At 43.4% G+C, this 20,731-nt stretch overlaps 2 protein-coding genes across 30 annotated transcripts in view; one reads left to right on the top strand and one right to left on the bottom strand.

Moving 5' to 3' along the window:
- LOC101918024 (E3 SUMO-protein ligase PIAS2) overlaps nt 1-6,788 on the bottom strand; it is a 33,473-nt gene extending 26,685 nt beyond the window's left edge. For all 22 annotated transcript variants that reach the window (XR_008744743.1, XM_055790574.1, XM_055790564.1 and 19 more), the window contains exon 1: nt 6,636-6,788. Coding sequence is in view for 21 of the 22 variants with exons in the window: in XM_055790574.1 (XP_055646549.1) it covers nt 6,636-6,659 (24 nt within the window). In the remaining variant the exon portion in view is untranslated. The remainder of the gene's footprint in view (nt 1-6,635) is intronic.
- Nucleotides 6,789-13,420: 6,632 nt separating this feature from the next.
- KATNAL2 (katanin catalytic subunit A1 like 2) overlaps nt 13,421-20,731 on the top strand; it is a 30,420-nt gene continuing 23,109 nt past the window's right edge. For 6 of the 8 annotated variants that reach the window (XM_027779028.2, XM_027779034.2, XM_027779032.2 and 3 more), the window contains exons 1-3: nt 13,421-13,580; nt 19,949-20,019; nt 20,423-20,589. In XM_027779028.2, coding sequence (XP_027634829.1) covers nt 13,530-13,580; nt 19,949-20,019; nt 20,423-20,589 — 289 coding nt within the window. In that variant the 5' untranslated portion in view covers nt 13,421-13,529. Of the gene's footprint in view, nt 13,581-13,601; nt 16,068-17,202; nt 20,020-20,422; nt 20,590-20,731 lie in introns of those variants that run through there. The other 2 variants (XM_027779030.2, XM_055790464.1) reach the window with 2 other exon arrangements.

The raw sequence follows: 20,731 nt of genomic DNA on the forward strand, positions 1-20,731 counted from the left end.
ACCACCATGTGCATAAAAACACAGCTAGTCTGATCTACATGTTTAAGCTTATTACTCCATTTACTGATATATCAAAATGGGCACTCATTATAATCAACGAGGCTTTATGGAGGCATAACATATGCTTAGAAGCATTTATAATCATGGTGCAAGACAGATATTACTTCCAACAAACACCACCAAGTTATATTGCTGGAGCCCCAAAATTGCAGAAGACTGCAGCCTAGCTATTAACATGCTTTTCACATCACTGAATTAAGATTAGACGTTCAAGTTGCATCATGTAAATTCCAATTTTCTCTTAAGAGAAGTTATTTACAGCTGCACAGCCCAATAAAAAGCTTTTTTAGCACAGAATACCAAAGCCATTTTATTTTCAATGTTTCTCCATTAACATAGAATAGTTTGACAGTACTGTAAAGAAGGAAATCAGACCAGATAATTCATCAAATCATAAAATGGTTTGGGTTGGAAGGAACCTTCAAAGCCCACCCAGTCCCACCCCCTGCCCCGGGCAGGGCCACCTCCCCCCAGCCCAGGTGGGTCCCAGCCCCAGCCTGGCCATGGGCACTGCCGGGGACGGGGCACCCACAGCTGCCCCGGGCAGCCTCTGCCGGCGCCTCCCACCCTCACGGGGAACAATTTCTTCCTTACAGCTGATCTAGATCTCCCCTCTCTCAGTGCAAAGCCTTTCCCCCTTGTCCCCTCGCTACAGGCCCTGGTACAGAGCCCCTCTCCAGCTTCCCTGTCGGCCCCTTTAGGCACTGGAAGGTGCTGTAAGGTCTCCCCGGAGCCTCCTCTTCTCCAGGCTGAGCCACCCCAGCTCTCCCAGCCTGTCCTCACAGGAGAGGTGCTCCAGCCTCTCATAATCTCCATGGCCTTCTCTGGACCTGCATATCCTTCTTATGTTGGGGGTCTCAGAGCTGGACATGTTACTGCAGGTGGGGGTCTCACAAAAGTGGAGCAGATGGGGAGAATCACCTGCCTCAAGCCACTGATCACACATTCCAGTAATTCTATATTCCAGAACCTTTCTTCCCCTGAAATTCATACTTGAAGGTCGTAAGAAATTTCACAGGGTTTTTTGTTTCTTATTGTTAAACTATAGCAACCGTGATTCATAAGCAGAAATATCATTCTAAACCATTAAGCTGTAGGTGTATCTGGAATGGCATTCATTTCACAGGGACAATGATGTTAAGGAGTCCAGGAAATGCTGACACGCTGCTGAAATTAAGGGCGGACATGTTTCAGAGCAAAGAGATCACAGTATCTCTCAAATGAGATACGTGATATTTCACACTCCCCCTGTCAAAGCTACCTGCAATTGTAATAGTCATTGTAGTTACGTATATAAATGAAAGGTAATCAAGAATGCCTGTTAAATTCTTGACGTATGTCTACAATAAGCACCAATGACTGTAGCTTAGCTTCTAGGGCAACTACAACTGCTCAAGTAGTGAACCCTGCACTTGAACCTGCAGAAGTTGACTCAAAAGTTCTAGTCAGTCTGCAGCAGAGAGCTCTGCTTCAGCCCCACTGGTTTCTGAAGTGTCTGAAGGCTATATAGGGAAGGGGTGTACCAAGAACCAACCCCACAAATTGTCATTCCTGGCTTTAAGCCCTCTTCTGGACACTCATAGTAGAGAAGCACATTTGTGACATCTTTTGCAGTAAATCTGCACACACACTGATTTACATCAGGCTAGAAATGTGTAATACTTGTAAGAAAGAGCATCTCGTGCATTGGAAGGTTGAAGATGTCTATGCTGACCCTAAATACAAATATAGATGTATTCTGGAAGCTGATGTAACTATAGATAAAAAACTGCAAGTCCTGGGAAAGAATGAAGACGTCACTAGTTAAATCTGTGTAAGTAGTACAGCACAGGAAGGGTAGCTCTGAAGAACACAACAGTGGATACAAGCAGCATGACCATCAGGTCCTCAGCATTATGGGAATTTTTCTTTGGCCTAACTCTAGCCTGGCTTCCAAATCAGGCATTAGTCCTCAGAGTTGCATGCACTCAACGTAACAGTGAAAACTGTAAATTAAATACTTGTGTTCATTTCATGTAAGACGCTCAAAACAAAGCTTGACCCATTTCATTGCAGCCACGTTTCTCCTTCCTCTCCCCAGTCACTGTATCTCAGCACAATCATTTAAAGTTTTTTGTATCTAGAATAATTAAGGCACCACAATAAGCTTCACTGGTCTGAAAGAGTGACTATACATCTAGGAAGGACAGGGGAATTACATGCATGTACAAGATAACAGTACATTATCACAGGGTTATTAACAGTATTTTTCAGAGGTTAACTTATTTAATACACTCAGCGTTAACTACAACCTAAAGATGACTACATCACCAACAGAAATTACTCAGTATCTGTTCTGTCCATCATTTCTAGATCAACATGCAGAATTTGATTTCTACATCAAACCCCCAAACTGGTCGGCATATACAAGCCAACATTATTAACATGGCTAAGATAAAACAGCATACAACAGACTATCTGGCAATGAGCTTGATGAGGACACATGAAAATAGCTCTCAGTGTTTTCTTCTTTGTCAACAATTTAGCACTAAGCAATGTTCCACCTGGTAAATAGGCAAAGGCTGTTCATTCAGACTGGAAAAATAAAACCAAGAGGACCAGAAAGACATCAAGTCTAGTATGAACAAGAGATCCAATCACACAAGAATGAGACTTCAATTTCTGTATTTTAATATGGTATCTAAACCGTATTGCTCTTCACATTTGAATGGCGTGACTTTAGCACCAGGTGTGCAAGGGCAAAAATTAAAAGTGGTACCTACTTACAGCATTCATAAACCCTGATTTTCCAGTAAAATGTGTAACATCCCCTTCCACATAAGATGTATGAGCACACTTCCACCCTTCTCACTAAAATGAGGGGGGGGTTCCACAATGGCCTCATGGAAATGGAAAACCAATTGCTTGTGTTGCACAAATTAGTTTTGGCAGACATACTCATTTGCCTATAAAGAGCTTTTTTTTTTTCCCATAAAGATGAAACTAATGCATTACTTCAACACCTGATTAAATACAAACTATGAGACTGAAGCCATTACCTTCTAAACTAGGGATCTGCAATGTTTCAAGGATAGCGTGCACTCTGTATTATTTGTTTCCAAATTAGTGCCAGGATGCCAGCAGAAACTTAGGGGACCCAAGAGACATTCTCTCTAAGTAGTAACATGTAACTGATCTGCTTATCTGCAGTACTTTGCCGGGATGCAAACCACAGCTTCAAGCCAGATCTTGGTAAGTTCAGAATTTGTAGGGAGCTGGAATCATTTTCTCACAGATGGCTCTCAGAAGGAGCTGTAGTTCCCCAATCCTGGGCCAATTCTGTTCAAAAACGTGTTCACATGCCATCTCTGGCCTCCACACCAGACTGCTGATTTCTGTTCCATGTCTGCCTATGCCTGTGTATTCCCTTTGATATTCACCAAGCTGCCTGTGAGTATTACAGATAAAAGTATAAGCCACATTTAAAAGCACATCTGTAAACAGCAGGTCTGAAAATTGTACCTCAAAAACATAAGGAAGATACAATTGTGCTCACCACTTCTTCTCAGCAACTCCCTATTATTCCAGAAACTGGTAACTTACAGAGCTCAATAAATGCTATTAATTAATTAAGGGTTAATCCAAAGGTCTGGAAGGGCAAGCCTTATGCTAGACATTTTCATCAGCATCTTGAAAAGTAGCGACTGCGGTTACAGCTACTTCCGAATCCTTTAACAAAACTGAAGATTTCTAAAAGGCATGATGTAACACCAGGTTCCTTTGAGTCCATTTGTTTTCTTTCACTACAGCCTCTCAGTTAGAACCCTTTGGTCATAGCTCCGCAGAACTTTTACTCTGAAGATCCAGAGGACAGCACGGATGGTACAGACAAATACCAAAACGATCTTTTGCACTGAGAATAGAAAAATGCTGCCCCTGCATGTTTCCCTCAAAAACAGAATTTAAGAGAGGACTCTGACCTCCTGCCTTTAGTCAGTCCATAACGATTTACTAAAATGAATTCCACTCTCCACATTGCCCTAGTGGCCTTTTATAAGGCAGGTAGAGATCACATACTACAGGAAATTGCAATCAACAAGAGAGCAGCAAACAATACTGCCATAAAAACGTCCCATACATTATTCTATAAAGCAGCAGTTTAAAAATCACTCCTAAAGGTCAATTCAGAAAACCTATTGGGGGAGGGGGATGCAGGTGTCTCTTCATTGGCCAAAACCAGGAAGAACTGGCTGTCTGAAAAAAAAAAAAAAACAAACCACAACCAAACTGCAGGAGGGGGCCTGGAAACAGGACCATAAGTAACAATCAGTTAGGTGAAAGGAATGTGCTCGAGCTTGTAGGCCACAAACCCTGGGAGGACAAGGAATGTGAACAGATAACAACTGACAGGATGAGTCAGGAGGAGAAAAGATAAGGAGATGAGGAACAGATAGCGCCCATGAGAAGTAACACATTGCTGTTAATTGATGACTGTAAAAACTTAAAGTGGTTTTTTTTTGTTGTTAACCAATCAGGGATTGCCTAGTATGTAAAGCTTAAAGAACCAATCTGTTTAAAGCGCGCAGCTTCTGAAAACATATATAACCTCGTGATTGTATACAATAAATCGACATTTGCCTGCATCAAGCAGCGTCCCGTCTCCCCATCGCAGCACCAAACCACCAAAGAACATAAACCTGCAAACCAAGTACCTGGTATTCAAGCAGACACATTCAAATGTATCCCCTTAAAAAAAAAAAAAAGGCAGTAACGTCCTTGAAGACATAAGGCAGTCGACTATATTCTCTTCCAAAAATATATCTACAGCTTTCCCAAAATGGACCATGAATTATTATCAGCCAGCTGTTGAACATTTAGAGAAGCTCCAGGCTAACAGATTTATCTCACTGGTACTCCAGTTTACAAATAAGATGAATGGGAACATCAAAAGACATTTCGTCAGACTAGTATTTTTTTAACTGCTGATACCTATTCCTCTGAGCGACAAAAGGGCGGTCCTGTAGTTGCCCTGAAACCTAGTTCCCTTTTCCCTCCATACTTCCTATGTTACTTTTGGCAAGCAACTCAGGTGCATGTATAATTGCAAAGGTATTTTAGGTACCCAATTCCCAAACAGAGTCTATCCATACTTATGTCTATCTACATAAGTGATTATAGCACTTTGGAAAATGCAAATCACAGCTCAAGCCTCGGTAAGAGGAGCTACACCAAGAGTTACTTACCTCTGCTACAAAGTTTACACTGAGGGTTTAGCCAACTACCTAGCTACACCCTTTAAGAGGCCTTGGAACAAGGGCTGAAAATGAGCAAGGACACTAAACAAGAAAACAGGTAAACACAAACAAGTTAATTTAATGTGTAGGTGGTTTTTAAGTAAGCCAACCCTTCTTAAACCTGAGACTGAGATAGAGCACTACTGTTCTCAAATAAAGAAACTCAGTTCTTTCCATGAGATTTTTATAACCGAGCTGCTCTGCTACACCCCAGCCACTTCAACCCAAGCGGTGTTAGTGCTGGAATAAGCCTTAGTGTAGGAAATTCTCTGGCAATTGCAGCATGTTTCCCACTGTTGGTCAGATTAGTCAGTTCAGCCATCAGCCCTCTCTCTACACTGAAGCCTAACTCACAGTGGTTCCTATTTAAGTGACTCTTGATTCCTTCCGCAGGAAAGTCTGGGTCGGGGGGGTTCAGCATGCATGCTGTATTCCCTCGGCGGCACTTCTGCAGGTATGGATGCTGCAGAAGGGCAGCGTTTTCCTTCTGGACAAAGATATTCACAGATGGTTCAAGAAACGTAAGGAAAACCAGAAACGATGCAGTCAGCTCTTTGTGTACACACCTTAAAATACGAAAGGCCAACCCCCCACCGCAAAAATCTGTTACGGAAAGTCCACAAGTGCAATATAAGACATTCAACTGAGGACAAAACAGATCTGAAAATAAATTGTGGATTTCACGCTTCACTGGCGCGATCTTCCCGGTTCGAAAGCGTTAATGAATTTTAAAAAAATCCAATAATGACTAGTGTTTGCCAAAAACCCCAGTCATTATTCAGCATTCTCCCGTCAGCCGGCGCTACGGGCAGCACGGCGCGGAGCCCCGCCAGCCGCCATGCGAGCCACCGGCCCCCGGCTTCCCGCCCGCGAGAGCCCAAACGCCGTTTAAGATGTCGGGAGGGGGTGTGTGGGGAAGAACCCCACTAACAGCACAACCCACACGGCGGAGCTGGGAAGCGGGCTCGCCCCCCTCCCCGGGGAGGTGACAGGGAGCGTTTTCCTCAGGGACGCCGCCGGCTCCCGCCGCCCTCCGACCGCGCTCCAGGGCGACCCCGCTTCCTCCCCGGGGAAGGCGCCGGCGGTTTGCGGCCGTTACGGGCTGGCTGCCGCCTCAGCGAGAGGCGCCGCGGACTCACCGCCCGCCCGGGCACGCACCGGGGGGCGCGGCGCGGGCTCCCCGTGAGGAAAGGCCGGGGGACGAGGTGGGCGAGCGCCCCCCCTCCTCCCCACCCCGCCGCGGGAGCGGCCAGGCGACATCTTGGCCCGCGTCTCCCCCCGCCGCCGCTTCTCCCTCCTCACCCGCAGTTCCTCGAAATCCGCCATTTTCTACCCGCTGCTGCCGCCGCCGCCGCCGGGCCCCGCCGCCACCATCGTGCACCCTGCGCGCGCCCCCGGCACGTGACGGGGGAGGGCGGCTCCGCCGGCGCGGCGGGGGAGGGGGGGGCTGTGGGGGGGAGCGGGGCTGCCCGCCCGGCGGGGAACCGAGAGGGAAAGCCAGCCGCTTCTTTTGTGTACACGCACCCGGTACGGGGCCGGGCTCCTCCGCCACCCTCGGGGTCCCTAGCAGGCCCAGACCCGAGGGGCGGGCGGGAGGAGGCAGCTCCCCCCCGACACACCCCCGGGGCTCCGGCCTGGCAAGAAAGCCAAGGGGACGCGGCCGCCCAGGGACCCCAGGGACATGGCGACCGCCCAAGGGGCTGCCGCTCTCCCCCTCCTCAGAATTTAACACCGCAGAAGACACAGGGGTTAAACACAATTGCTACATTCACACACAAAAGAACAGCAAAAGTCTCGCTATTGAAGTGTGTTACATGGAAAGGTTGGGCTTGCGCTGTGATTTTATAGCTTTCTTAGTTTTAATCCATCTAATCAAGAGCAATCTCATAATTTGTATTATAATGATGATGTGACACGTTTTATTAATAAAAAATGAAGTGAAAATGTCACTGGCAGTAAGCTTCAAAACCGGATAATGGGTTTCCAGCTGTAAGGGAAATGTTGAGACATTTACAGAAAAATAAACATTGAGGTGCAGCTGAGAATATTATTTTCAAAAGCAGCCAGAGATCATTATCTAGTCACAATAATTACCTAGTCACAATATTCCATTTCATTGGCAACTGGGCCGTTAAACCAAACAACCGATTTATTGCAATAAAAAAAGCAAAGACTGAGCCAACAATCTGGCAAGCAGCCAAACCAACCCAAACACAAAGCTGAGGAGAGACATTGGGGGAAAATAAAGGTCTGAAATACAAAATATAGTTGCCCATATTAACCAAAAGGCACCAGTTTTTGCACAACTGATGGATCCAGAGCAGTAACTACAACCAGAAGCTATCGCGAGAACAAATATAAGTACACTACACAGAAGTTTCTTAGCAGGCCAGGACACAGGCCATGCTGGCAGCAAGCTCTGTGAGGAGGGATTCTGACAGACAATTTTGGGAACAGATAGCCGAACCTTTACGGAGGGTACACACTGGCTAAGTTCACTCAATATTGTTACAAAATCTGGATGCACAGGTACTCAATAAGTAACATTGTTAGCGGTAATTTTGCAGTAGCTTTTTGAGATAGGCTTTCCTTTTTATTTACTGTCAGCTAGTCCAAGCTAAACCCTTATTTCTGCTGAAGATTTTAGCCATAACCACAGATGGCTAGGCCTTCCCTGCATAAAAAGATTTGGTGCTTGGTCTCGAAACAGTAATTTCCTTAACGATTTAAACATATGGACTTTATTAATTTCAAACCCCTGTTGTTAGTCAAAACCAGGAATCTGCAGCCTAATAAAACGTGCTGCCTGCCACACCACTGTGCAAGTTCAACTCCCGAGTCAGTCAAACATTTATTTTTCCCTGCAATTCAATACCAGGCTAAAGGGGCAAGCTGCAGGTTGGGATCTCTTAGATCATTAAAGCATACATCAGCACAAGCCAGACCAAAGCTTTTTCTCCTCTCCTTTCAGCACACCCTCACACATTTCTTCCTTCAAATACAGCAGGAAAGACAGTATTGTTCAAGCTCACATCAAGCTGGGCATTTCTTTTCTCACATACACTCACTTCCCACTTCAGAACCGCATCTTTCAACCTTCCCATTCATCTCATCCCCAATATCTGCTGGGATAGAGCAAACAGATTATAGTTTGTATTTTAACACCTCACACACATAAGATAATAAGAGTTTATGGATTAACTTACATGGATTTTTTGCTTGAGGATTTCCTTAGGAGTTCTATTCCCCTTATTTTGATTTCCCCCAGCTTTCCTTCACAATCTTTCTTGTACTCATCACCAAGGCCATACCCTTGGGAAAAAAAAAAAAAAAAAAAATACTCTGCTTCTGGTCCTCCTCAAGCTTTTTCCTAGACCCTTACTGCACAGATGTGCAAGGCACAGGCCCTATCTTCTCCCACTCTGTTACCTTAACTCTGTACTGATTTAAAGAACGAAGTCAAAATTTCTTAGTGACTGAGTATCCTTTATTGGCAGCACAGGGGATCCTTCTGCCTAACGTGCATGTTTAAAGTAACTAATTATCTTATATTTATACAATAAAACAATGAATATTCAATTAATGCCTATAAATATTCATTACTAATCCCGCCTACTCTCACTTCGTGTGTTAATTAGCTTATCAGTGTGCTTGCGCATATTCCTCCAAGAATTGTGGGCAGGGGTCTTTGGGAGGAAGGCCATAGGTCTTCCTCACGGTGTACTTTTCACCTTTTGTCTGGTATGTGATGATCTTGCCAGTTTGCAGTGTTCTTATTGGTCTGAGCTAATTTACGTCCTTGTCAACCATCTGTTTCTTCCACTTGTTTCTCTTAATTGCTCCCTCTAGATAAGTTATAAGCAGGCCCCTTGTTAGAGAAAGTTAGAGAAACAGACTCCTTCTCTGATCAGTTATTTCATTAATTATTTCTTTCAGACTATGGTTACATGACCTAATTACTATACCTACATTTTTGAGTAAATATAAGTCCTTAGCCTTGGTACAGGGTTGTACAGAGGATTTCATAGCAGCTTTTGTTGTGCAACTATTAATTTCATTAGAATATATTTCTTTTATTCATTATACTTTAACTACAAGGGTTATTCTATCCTAGAGTGAATTCATTCAGTATCAGTACCAAGGTCTCAGTCAAGTCTCCCTTGTCTGTTTTTTCCAGTTACTAAAGCCAGCCTCCCCTTTTGCTTTAGCTCCTCAAAATCCTGCTGTTTTTTCAAAACTCCTCACATCAGCTCTAGGCTTACATCTACCAGTTACCAGTCCAGCTTAGCAGCTTACCAACATTTCAACCTTTCCAACATTTCTCTTTCCTTTTAAGAAACCTACCTGAAGTTCAGACATTCCTTCAGCTTCTGATACTTCTTTGCTGCTGCTGCTGCTGCTTCTTCTTCTTGCACTTCTGATACCTCCTCCTCCCCCTCTTCTTTGCTCTCTCATAACCCCCTACTATAGCTCCTAAAGTTATTTCCTATGCTCTTCCCTTGAGTCATTTCTGATTTTTCAATACAGGCTTTAAAACTAAACTCAGCACTAGCCACCAGTGGTAGACAACCTACTCTTCTTCAAAGCAACCAGTTCAGACTCCCATAATATATCACTGCAGCAGCTGCTGGGGCTTTATTTTCCCAATTAGCTCTAATTATGGTAAGCAGGGAGCCTATAGGTGCTAAGCATCCTGCCCCTAAATTGAGTTAGGCTTGTTAAGAGGGGGAAAAAAAATACAGTTGGGCTTCAAACATCTCTGGTAATTTTTCTAGGAGTATGCACAGTATGTCCATACAAGCACTCACTCTTCCCACAATTATGTTACTGTTGTGGTATAACTCCAGCCAGTTAATAAGTACCACACAGATGCTCACTCACTCCCCCCTCACCCAGAGGGATGTGGAGGAGAATCAGAAAGGAATATAAAACTTGAGGGTTGAGATAAGAACAATTAAAAAGTTGAAATAAACCACCACCACCACCCAGTAATAATAACAATAATAGTTGTTATGAAAAGGAGGGAGAAGCGGAGAGGAATGAAATCCAAAGGCGAGAAAAGAAAACAACTGATTCACAATACAGTTGCTTACCAACCACTACCCAGCCAGTCCCCAAGCAATGATGGGCAGGCTGCAGCCAACCCCCACATGAGCGTGATGTTCCATGGCATGAAATACCTCTTTGACTACTTCACATCAGCTGTACCCCCTCCCAACCTCCTGCATGCCTCCAGCCTTCCCACTGGCAAGGCCTGAAAAACTGAAAAGTCCTTGACTTAGTACAAACACCACCCAGCAAAAAACAAAAAACATCACTGTGCCATCAACATCGATCCCACACCAAATCCAAAACACAACACTGCACCAGCCACTAAAGAGAAAACTAACTCCATCCCAGCTGAAACCAGGACAGTTATCTACTGAAACAGGGACATCTGATCAGCTAAATAAACTCTCCCCGCCTCTCACAAACACACTACACACAGTTAAAAATAAAACAAACCCCAAAACCCCTATCCTACAGCTGCTCCCAGCATTGCAGCAATTACACTCATCAGCATTATACCAACAAACTCCTCCTATGTTGCTTCACCAGCCGCTAACAAGACAACTGAATATGAATTATGAGCAGTGCTAGGACTGGGGTCAAAGGTAGATTTTTTTGGTGTGTGCTATGTTTAAAGGAAAGAACTTTATGGGGCTAGCCTGAGGGTTCTGCATTGTCTTTCCTGTCCCATAGCCATTTACTTTTTAATGTAACACTAAAGAAAATGGATGGCAAAAATGTAACAGTGTGGTGCTTAGTGCCCACACCTCTCTTGTGTTAGGTTTAGAACTGTCAAAGCACAGGGGCTCGCAGACCTCTTTAATTGCTCTGCTACCGACAGAAATATGGGCTCTGGTTACAAGACAAGATATTCTGAGTGGGATACTTACCGTATTTATTTGAAACAAATTATTCATGCCAGTGCTTTCTGTGCAGCTAATTGATAAAACAGAACTTAGGTGGGATATACTGTGTTATGTCAAGACATACAGTGAAGTTTATATATAAACTACACTAGTACCAGGCTCAGCAGATATGCTAATGTTTAGCAGAAAAAATGTAGATTAGAAACCTAATATATTCTTCTTTATTTTTTATATTTTAATCAGTGTTAACAATGAAAGACATCTTAAACTAGTTTTTCTTGCCTATCCTAACATACCAGGGTGATACATCTAGTTTGGTTATAAGCATAGCAGGGAAATATTTAAACGTTTGCTATAAAGTTATTTACCTGACCGTTAATATTTTTATTAAATTATGTCTATTGAATGTAACACCTAGATAACGAGTGCCCCATCAAGGTTTCTTTGTAGGTTCTTGAATTACGTAGGGACACCTTGATCCTGCCAGCCAGCACAGCTCAGCTGCAGAAGTCTGCCCTCGCAGATTTAACCACCTAAGCTTTTGTGGCAATTTCACTTTTTATGCATGAAAACAGCAGCAAACCACACATTAAGATACCACTACCTCTTTAAGAGATGTGGTACAAAACTCTCTCCAGTCAAGCAAAGCCAAGAATCCCAGCTATCCTCCTAACAGTAATGATATCACTTTGGAAAATTAATTCGGATGGTTTGAATCCTAACTCCAATTATATGAACTTCTCTTTCAGAGCCATAAAAAAGAAGCACCCAATAATGGGAAACAAATGCATTACCTACCTGACTACCACATTAAGGCCACAAAATTAAACATGAAGTCTAGTAGGAGAGGACCTAAGCAAGATGCAGTAACATTAGGCTGATCACTTTGAAAACTCCATGTTTTATGGGACAAATTTAATAAAAAAGATATGTATTAAATTACATGCTTAACAGGATGAAAGCACAGCATGTTTGCAGCGCAACTAATTGAGCAGTTAACATACGCAGAAGTCATGTTTTTGCTCAGGACATCCTTGAGATTAAGGCATACTGAAAGGAGAGAAGGGTTGTAAGAAGTATGTGCAGTTAGAGATACTTAGTGAGGAAAGCTTGAGGGAACTGAAAGCTTGTGTTGGCATATACTGGATTGGGAAGGTTTAGGAAAAGGGCTGGAACAACATTCCTGAGTAGGAATAGGTTTGCACCAAAACAATGAGGCCTTCTGAGGTGCCAACCATTACACTAAGAAGACAGTGTTGGAGGGAAGTCTGGATGTCTGGAGAACAGTTTTGAGGATGATCAGATGCTAAGCAAGCATAGCATGGCATGGATGTAAAGAATCTGGTGGTTACCCCATCCAAGAACGGCTAGAAGAGCTGAGCAGCTGTTGCTCTCCAATGGTCAGGACCTGGGGAGAGCTTACAGCTCCAGCTGCCTGGCTGAGGAGCACTCACATACCAGAGAACAGGGTGTTTACTGAGGATTGTTCTTCACCCTTCTGACCTCTTCTGTCCTGCTTTGTGCCCTGTTGTAGCTGTCACTGAACAAGGCTTCTGCATGCTCTAACTTCCCTTTCATGTATTTTCAGGGGTATTTTTTTTCTTTTTTTTTTAATGTTCTTCTCCTGCCAGACTGAAGCCAAACAGCATCCATCAGGCACAACACACCGCACCAACAACCCGCCTCCTAAATGCAGGAGATCAGCAGCAACCAGGCAGCCGAGTTTAATCAACGGCTTTCAGGTGCTCTGAAGAGGGTTCTGCGTCCCCCCAGCCACCAGCATGATGGCCTCCATTTCAAAGGCCCACCGCGATCCTTGATGTGAGGGGTAGACCGCATTCTGCTTCTTCTCGGACGCATCTCGCCTGTCTAGGTGAGCTGGGCATGTTTAACAGTGGGGCGGACGGGGCTGGGCTTGGTCGGGTCCGTCTCTAATCCCTCAGTTCCACACTCCCATCGCTCCCCTCACAGACCAACACACTACGCCGCCACGCCACCCAGCTGAGCCTGGCAGCGATTGGCTAGCACTGCCTCTAGCCCCGCCTTTCCTCCCTACCGTGATTGGTCTACCTTTTAAATTGCCTCCCGCTACTCCACCTGTGATTGGACAATTCTTCGGGCAATCTTTTACCCTTCGGCCTCTCAATTGGCTGCGTGAGGGGAGGAGGGCGGGTCTCTGTCTCACAGCTCCCGCTGGCCGCGGCGAGGTGCGGGGCCGGGTGGTTGTTGTGGCTTTCTCCGCCGGCTGTAGCCGCCCGTGGCCGGGCCCACTGCCGCCCCGATGGAGCTCTCCTGCCAAACGCTGAGAACCACCTACCAGGCGAGGGAGGCGGTAAGGAACCGGCAGGCCAGGCGCCAGCGCATTACAGTTGCTATGGAAATCGCGACGGGGCCCTTTGCGCATGCGCAGTGCGGTAGTGCGCAGGCGCCTGGGGGACGCGAAGGTGTCATGGCGCCTGAGGGGCTCGGGGCTGCCTGGCCTGGCCTGGGCTGGGCGGGGCGGCCACCAGGCGCACTAGCGTGACGGCGGTTCTGGCAACCCGTAAGGGTGGGGGCTTCCCGCTGCCTTCCTTTCTCGTTTCCTTTCCCGTTTCCTTTCCCGTTGCAGGAGGGAAGTGCTTCTCCTGCCGCTCCTCAGGGCAGGGCAGGCCTCTTTCCTCCCCACAGCCACTGGCCGTTGTACGGCCCTGGCAGAAGCCGATACAAGTCTGTGTTCCTTCCTCCCTCGGCTCCCTTTGCCCTAAGTCCCACCGTGCCGCCGTCCCACGGGCGGGTCGAGCTCCGGGAAGCCTATAAGCAGCAGGATTTTGCTGAATTTCTTAACCTGTTCTTTTGCTTCCATCTGCTGGTCAGATTCAACAAGAGTAAGCAAGACTGCAGGACTGCTAAAAACCTTTCCCACAAAGGTTTTGGGTGTTGTGTGTGCATACACAAATCCTTGTTCCCACTCTGCATGACTAGGACAGGATTGCTCACAAAAAGACACTTTTGGGAAGGGTTCTGAGACTTGGGCTTTGGGTTGTGTTAACCTCTTAGGTTATTACCTAGGCATGGGAGCCTCCAGCACAGTGTTTCTCTGAACCCTGAAGTAGATTCAGGTCCCAGCCACTGAGAATGGTGCCCTAAGGTGTGGTATTGAAATGGTGTTAATGTGCAGAAGGAAGACTGGGGGAGAAGGGGTCTGATTTATAACCTCGCCAATGGGGATTTGGGTGGCCCCAGTCCCAAGGATGGTTTTGACTACGAAATGCAGAAGTGTTTGTGGGAATAGGTTCTGGAGCTCAGGAACACTTTGCTGTGAGCTGTACCTTTGGGTTAGTGTGCTTTGTAAGCTGACTTCTCCATAGCCTTTCTGGTAAGATGGATGTGAAGATCAAGAGTTTACATTTTGGGTATGGAGTTGAGGGAGCTGTTCATATTTTGCAGAGGGGCAGAAGGTTGGAGCCTACTTTTTTTAAGCCAGTCGGTGACTAAGGAACAACCTGAAGCTGCCAAGAGGATTTTTGATTCTTGCTCCAAGGTTCTTGACTTCTGTGGAGGGAGCCTATATACTCAATTTCTCTTTTCTGAATTCCAGTATTCCAGTGCAGTATCTAAAAGTTAGGCTGCTACATCTTTAATTTGTAGCACTGAATAGTTACTGGAAACCCTAGTTCCCCGGTCCTGTCCTTATCTGTATCACATTTTCCCATTAATCTGTTCTATAGAATGGAAATTATTATTTTCTAACAATTTTGGGGGAAAGGATTTTAAAAAGTAAATTCCTATACATACTACAATTCTATAGCTGTTTGCATATACCCAGTGTGGTCTTACAATCCAAGAAATTTGTTCTGTGAGGCATTTCACTGGCTTTAATTGTTAAGTGTTTCCTATATTTGTTCTATAAATCACTTTTGATAAGCAATATTATTGTAAACTGCTGAAGTTCACAAATTCCTACAAATGAGTGGGAGAGTTAATGCTTGTTAATTAATTTATAAAGTCAGCATCCTTACTTTGTATTGTGTAATAGTTCACCATACTTTGTGTCCATTCATTTTTGTGTATTCATCATATAGATCACTTCAGTGAAATCTTGGCAGTGTAAAACCTGGCTTCAGCAATGTTCTTGTTAATAGAGGGAGCTAATAGCTGTCTGTGAGTGGCTCTTTGCATCGGAGTGTGAATTAATGAAAGACAGCATGTAACTATTGCAATGGGGATAGAAATCAGACAGTTTCTGGTTTTAGTGCACCAAACTCAAGTAGTAAAATGTCTTTACATTTAAATGTAACACGTCTTGGATGCATCCTAGTGTTACTGCTAGGACAGCTGTAACTTCTGTGGTGAGCTTGCTCTATGCCTTTGGTTATGAAAGCTGTTTGTAATCCTTGAGAAACTTTGCCAACTCTATTGTTTGCAGCAGGCTTGTGTAATTTGGAAGAGAAAACAGGGTGAAGAAGCGCCTTTTCTTTGTGCTGGGAAGTTCTATTTAACGGCAGCTAAGTTATACATTGTTTAAAACTCACCATTTCCCTTCTCTGCTTGTGTTTCTCAAAAAACACTGTCAGCAAGCCAAACAATAATCGAACACCAGCCTTATAAAAAGCCTGGCAAGGCTGCAAATATAACATGCAAAGGGCTAGGGGAGAGGGAAAGCTGTGGTGTTACAGCATGGTAGAGGGAGGAGGAAAATTAAGTGAGAGTCCATCATGCCCCAGCCACTCTCTCTGTCCTGTCACATGGTGGCAGCTTGATTTTGAAGGAACCCCATACTTGGCAGCTGCCCTGGGATCCCAGAGGCAAAAGAGGGAAGGGACACTGCCTGTGTATTATGGTAAGATCTTTCCCTGTCTGATAACAGAGCTAACTGCTTGCCTCTTGTCTGAATTCCTCATCACTGATCCTCTGAAATCATCTTACTGACTTACAAGGGCACAATGCTATAGCAGTATAGTTCTTATTTCCAAGTTTCTCAGACCGTAACTTGCTCTGTAACTTTTTTCTTCATTCTATCAAATATATTCATGCAGAAATATAGGGTTAAATTAATCTTTTAGTAGTTCTATTAATTTGATGGAATTGCACAAGCAACTAGGTAGATTTGTAATAGAAATGCATTTTAGTAAAAGGTATGGAAATGGCTAAACAAACAATTGCATTTAAAGATGCAATACTCTATTTAATAGGGTTTCATTTTAAACATCTCAAAGAAAGGAATACCTACCACTTTTGTTAAGCTAGAAATAAGTAAAATACACTATCAGCATTGGAGCTAATTAGTTAAGTGCTCAACTGTTTAGTTTTTAAAATGAGATCACGCTTAAGTGCCTTAAGCTTTTATTAATTGCGTGGACCCCAAAATCCCCTGTAGTAATTGAAAATTTAATTACATACATTTTTTGTTCTTTTAAGAATGGAAGCTTATTAAACTTTAAACATTTAAACATCTATTGAAATACCAGTGGCTATAAACAACATGCAATTCTAAATACTAATTAAACAGGAAGGCTAAATCGCTATAAAGCTAAACTGAATTTTAAGTAACTTTGCACTCATAAGTACTCTGATTTTTTTCATGCTGTGTAAGATTTACCATTTCTTCTCTAAGCACAGCAGGAATCCTGGGCAGTGTTAGTATCTGTCTGTACTGTGGCAAGCACGTTGTTTTGTGGAGATCAGTCCCTAGAGGATAAACTGGTGTTCAGGAAAGGAAACCAGCGTGGGCCCAGAGCTGCTTTAAGTGGCCAGCTAAAGCTGCTGGTGGCACCCACACATGCGGAGGTTCCTTTACCTCTTGGAAAGAGTACGTGGTAAAATAAGACGGCTAAAGGCAGGGAGACATAGCTTTGTGTAATTGGTCAAGAAAGCAATGATCCGTGTGCCACTGCCTCACAAGATTTATGATTTGGTAATAGTTACATGTTGAAAGATTTACTTTTTTCTTGATTTTTTTAAATTTTATTTTACAGAAAACTCACAGAAATAGCACCAGAGATACCTCTGTTCTGTTTTTTGGATCCAACCTAATGCAAGTCATTGTCTGTTGATCAACTGATTAACGGCTTAGTTAACTTTCTTTGGATATGTCTGACTTTGAAAATTAACCTTCACTGTTTGCATTCTTATTAACACAAAATAAAGACAGAATGAACCTAGGAACCTAAGAACAGTCTAAACTGTCTTCTGTTTTTTAAATAGGGCTCTTTTTTTGATATAAAGGTTCACTTTTGCTTTGCTTGGTTAACACAAGAACAACATTACCATGTTAAGGCTGGAGCAGGTTGCTCATACATAGAATGTTATCCGATTCCCAAAGCAAGTCTCTACTTAGAATACTTGAGATGCTGCCCACCACTGTATCACTATTTATACTAGAACTTAAAATGCCTTTAGGGGTAGTGAAAGTAACCTAGTGGGAAAGACAGCAGCAGAAGACACACCAGAATACAAATTATTTTCGAGGAAAGTTCCGGGCATGCTTTGTGGGCCCCTTCAGCTCATGAGGTGGATACAATTCCTCTCTTGTTGGAGTATCGCTGTAAATAGTCAAACATGAAACACTTGATGTGTTTTATTTCTGTGGCAGCCACTGTGTTTTCATGCTGTGTTTTAAATATTTGGAGGTAGCAGTGATCTTGCCCTTTGATATGTGGGCAAACACAACAGTTAATTTTTCTCAGCGTAAAACAGCAGGAGCAGTTTGCATTTAGAAGAATGTACAGGTGGGATTCTCAGCCAGTAATGATTCCAGCTTCCTTCTTGCACCTCCAACCCTGTTTCAGAAGATTCAGATCATCCAGGACAAATGGTGAGAGGTTCGCAATTCAAAATCTGTTCAAACACCAGCACCTCAAAACAGTAAGAAGGAAAAGATCATTTCATTCCAGGATGTCGGTGTTTTCTCTTTGCTCATGACAGTTCTCAGAACTGGGTCATTTCTTGTTGCAGCACCTCTTAGGAATTGATCCACTTCATTCAAGAGTTACTGATTTACTAAGCAACGTTCTCCTTCCCCAAAATGGTTTAGAAAAATCATCTTTGTACCAACACTGAAAGGCAAACAGTATTGTAGCTTCCTTACCAAGTGGCTGCTACCTTTATCAAGAGGATATCAAAGGTAGTAGAGGCTAGAAGTGGCGTATGATTTCTTCCCTTTTCTCCATACAGCTTGATTCTTCTCTCTAGAAAACCAGAATGAAAGTCCTACCAATCTTTTTATTAATATGTGAAATACAAATACACTTCCACCCCGCAGGAAACGTTAAAAGCAAGCCCCAGCCTTTTCTTAGTTGTGTCACTAGATGGCCCCACGCCTGAAGCCAGCATGCCAGAAAATAGCTGCTATGCTGGGGGACCTGGAGCTCTACCCAGTACTTTTTACAGGTTGGCAAACACACAGAGAAGTATTAGCACAATCAGCTATTGTTTTATTTTTAAAACTATCTCAAATGTTTAAGTTAGCAGTGGAATGCTACATGATATTCGCTGCTGTGTACAGAGCAAGTTTGTTTTGCTGTACATTGCACCACTTGAAAGCACCTCTGCTTGTAGGAATAAATGATTCTGTTATCCACAGTTTAATGATGCTTCCTTCCTGAAACTGGGATGGATAGCGTAAGTGGCTTCCCATATAGATACTCCTTTTATGCATCTTGGGGAACTGAAAAATAATTCTTGCTCTAGTAGTAATTCTTTGGCTTGTTTGGTGTGGCAGAGAGCCACAGCAGCCATTGCTACAGATGCTGGGGCTCTGTTTCTTGTATGAAGAGGACAAAGATTTTTTTTGGGTTTGTCACCTGCAACATCTGTTATGACCCTAAAATCTCAGGTTTTCTCTGCAGATGCTCAGCATATATGGCATGTTTCATCAGAGTAAGGTTTTGTTCCAGTATCTTACAAGATTCCCATTTCTGCTGCCTCTCGTGCTCTACTTGATATTGCACTTTATGCTCCCCCAGATGAAGCTTCAGTGAACGATGGCAAAGATATTTTACACTGCCTTGTTTTTATTGCTGAACCCTTTGTGAATGACTTTGGGTTCTCGAGTCAGTGTGAAGAAATCCATGTGACTGACTCCATACTGAAATTTCTGTGTGTTGGCACCTGACTTTGGTCACTGTGGTGTTAAAATCGGACAAGTCTGGTGTTACCCCAAACTACTAATTCCTCAAGTGCTCTGTGTTTCACTTGTGTTTATGTATCAAGGCCCATGAAAAGGGAGGTGCAAACAGTGTTACCGCTGGTCTTTGTAGTGTAGTCATACAGATTCCAGACCTGTTCTCCATCGCCCTTCTCCCAGCGCTCAGAACAGACTTCTGGCTGTAAGGGAAGCACGGAGCCACGCTGGAGCACGAGGTTTCCTTGTGCAGCTCTTGCTGACACTGTACATGAGGTGCAAGAGTCCTACTCTGAAATGTACATCAGCCTGAACATGTTGGAGATCCATAACCATAGTAAGGGAAGTAAGTTATATTTTCAACCTCAAAGCAATTTTCTCTTCTCTATGAAAAGGTTTCTACCCATCCAGTAGCCCTGATAATGTGTAAGAAAAATTACATTGAAACCACTTTCCTTGTGTTTATTAACAGTGAGTTGTTTTACAGTTCTTACATGCTGTTGTCTTAATTTGTTTGTTTCCACAGGCTACGTTTAGATGCTGTTTACAGCAATAAAGAGAATATTACATTTGATCTAGAGTTCTGTCTTAATTCACAGGATGAAATGCGAACAGAAGCTCGTCGAAAAAATCTCCTCATTCTAATTTTGCATTATTTAATGGAGGAAGGGTATGGTGGTTTTTTTTTTCAATAATAGTGCTCTACATTTGTGGGTTTGTGTGTGTCTGACCTCCTGTAATGTGTCCTTCTGTCCTCTGTTGGGTGGATAGACAGCATGGCCTTTTGGTTTGATGTGAGAAAGAGGTAAACTACTGTTATGTTTCTTGGTAGTTTACTTTGCTAAGTTGTTTCAGTTTCTGGGACAAAAATGTCCTATACAATTTAAAAATACTTTAGAGCAATGAACAAAGGGTTTTTAAACAGAGTTTATGCTTTTGTAATTAGTTGTAATAAGAGTTTTGGACAGGTCAAACCCCCCATATACTTATTAATGCCATTGTTTGCTTTTTTCCCTCAAAAATCAGAATAAGGGCACTCCGTTTTTTGATCTTTGTTTTTTTGAAATTATCAGGTATGTCGATGCTGCAAACGCATTGGAGCAAGAGACGAAATTAAGTTTACGTGGCTTTGAAGTTTGTGACAACATTGATCTTGAGACAATTTTGATGGAATATGAAAGCTATTACTTTGTAAAATTTAAAAAGTATCCTAAAATTACCAAAAAGGTCCTTGGCATTGGTACGTGGCTTCTTTCAAAAAAGGAAGTTTTTGTTTCCAAAACCTAAAATGTATACTTGCCTGATATGCTCAGTGCCCCTCTCATGTATGTCAGTGTTTAATGTTTGAACTCTTACAGTTGGAGCTATACTTCTAGCATATA

The sequence above is a fragment of the Falco peregrinus genome, chromosome Z (assembly GCF_023634155.1).
Source record: "Falco peregrinus isolate bFalPer1 chromosome Z, bFalPer1.pri, whole genome shotgun sequence".
Lineage (NCBI taxonomy): Eukaryota > Metazoa > Chordata > Aves > Falconiformes > Falconidae > Falco > Falco peregrinus.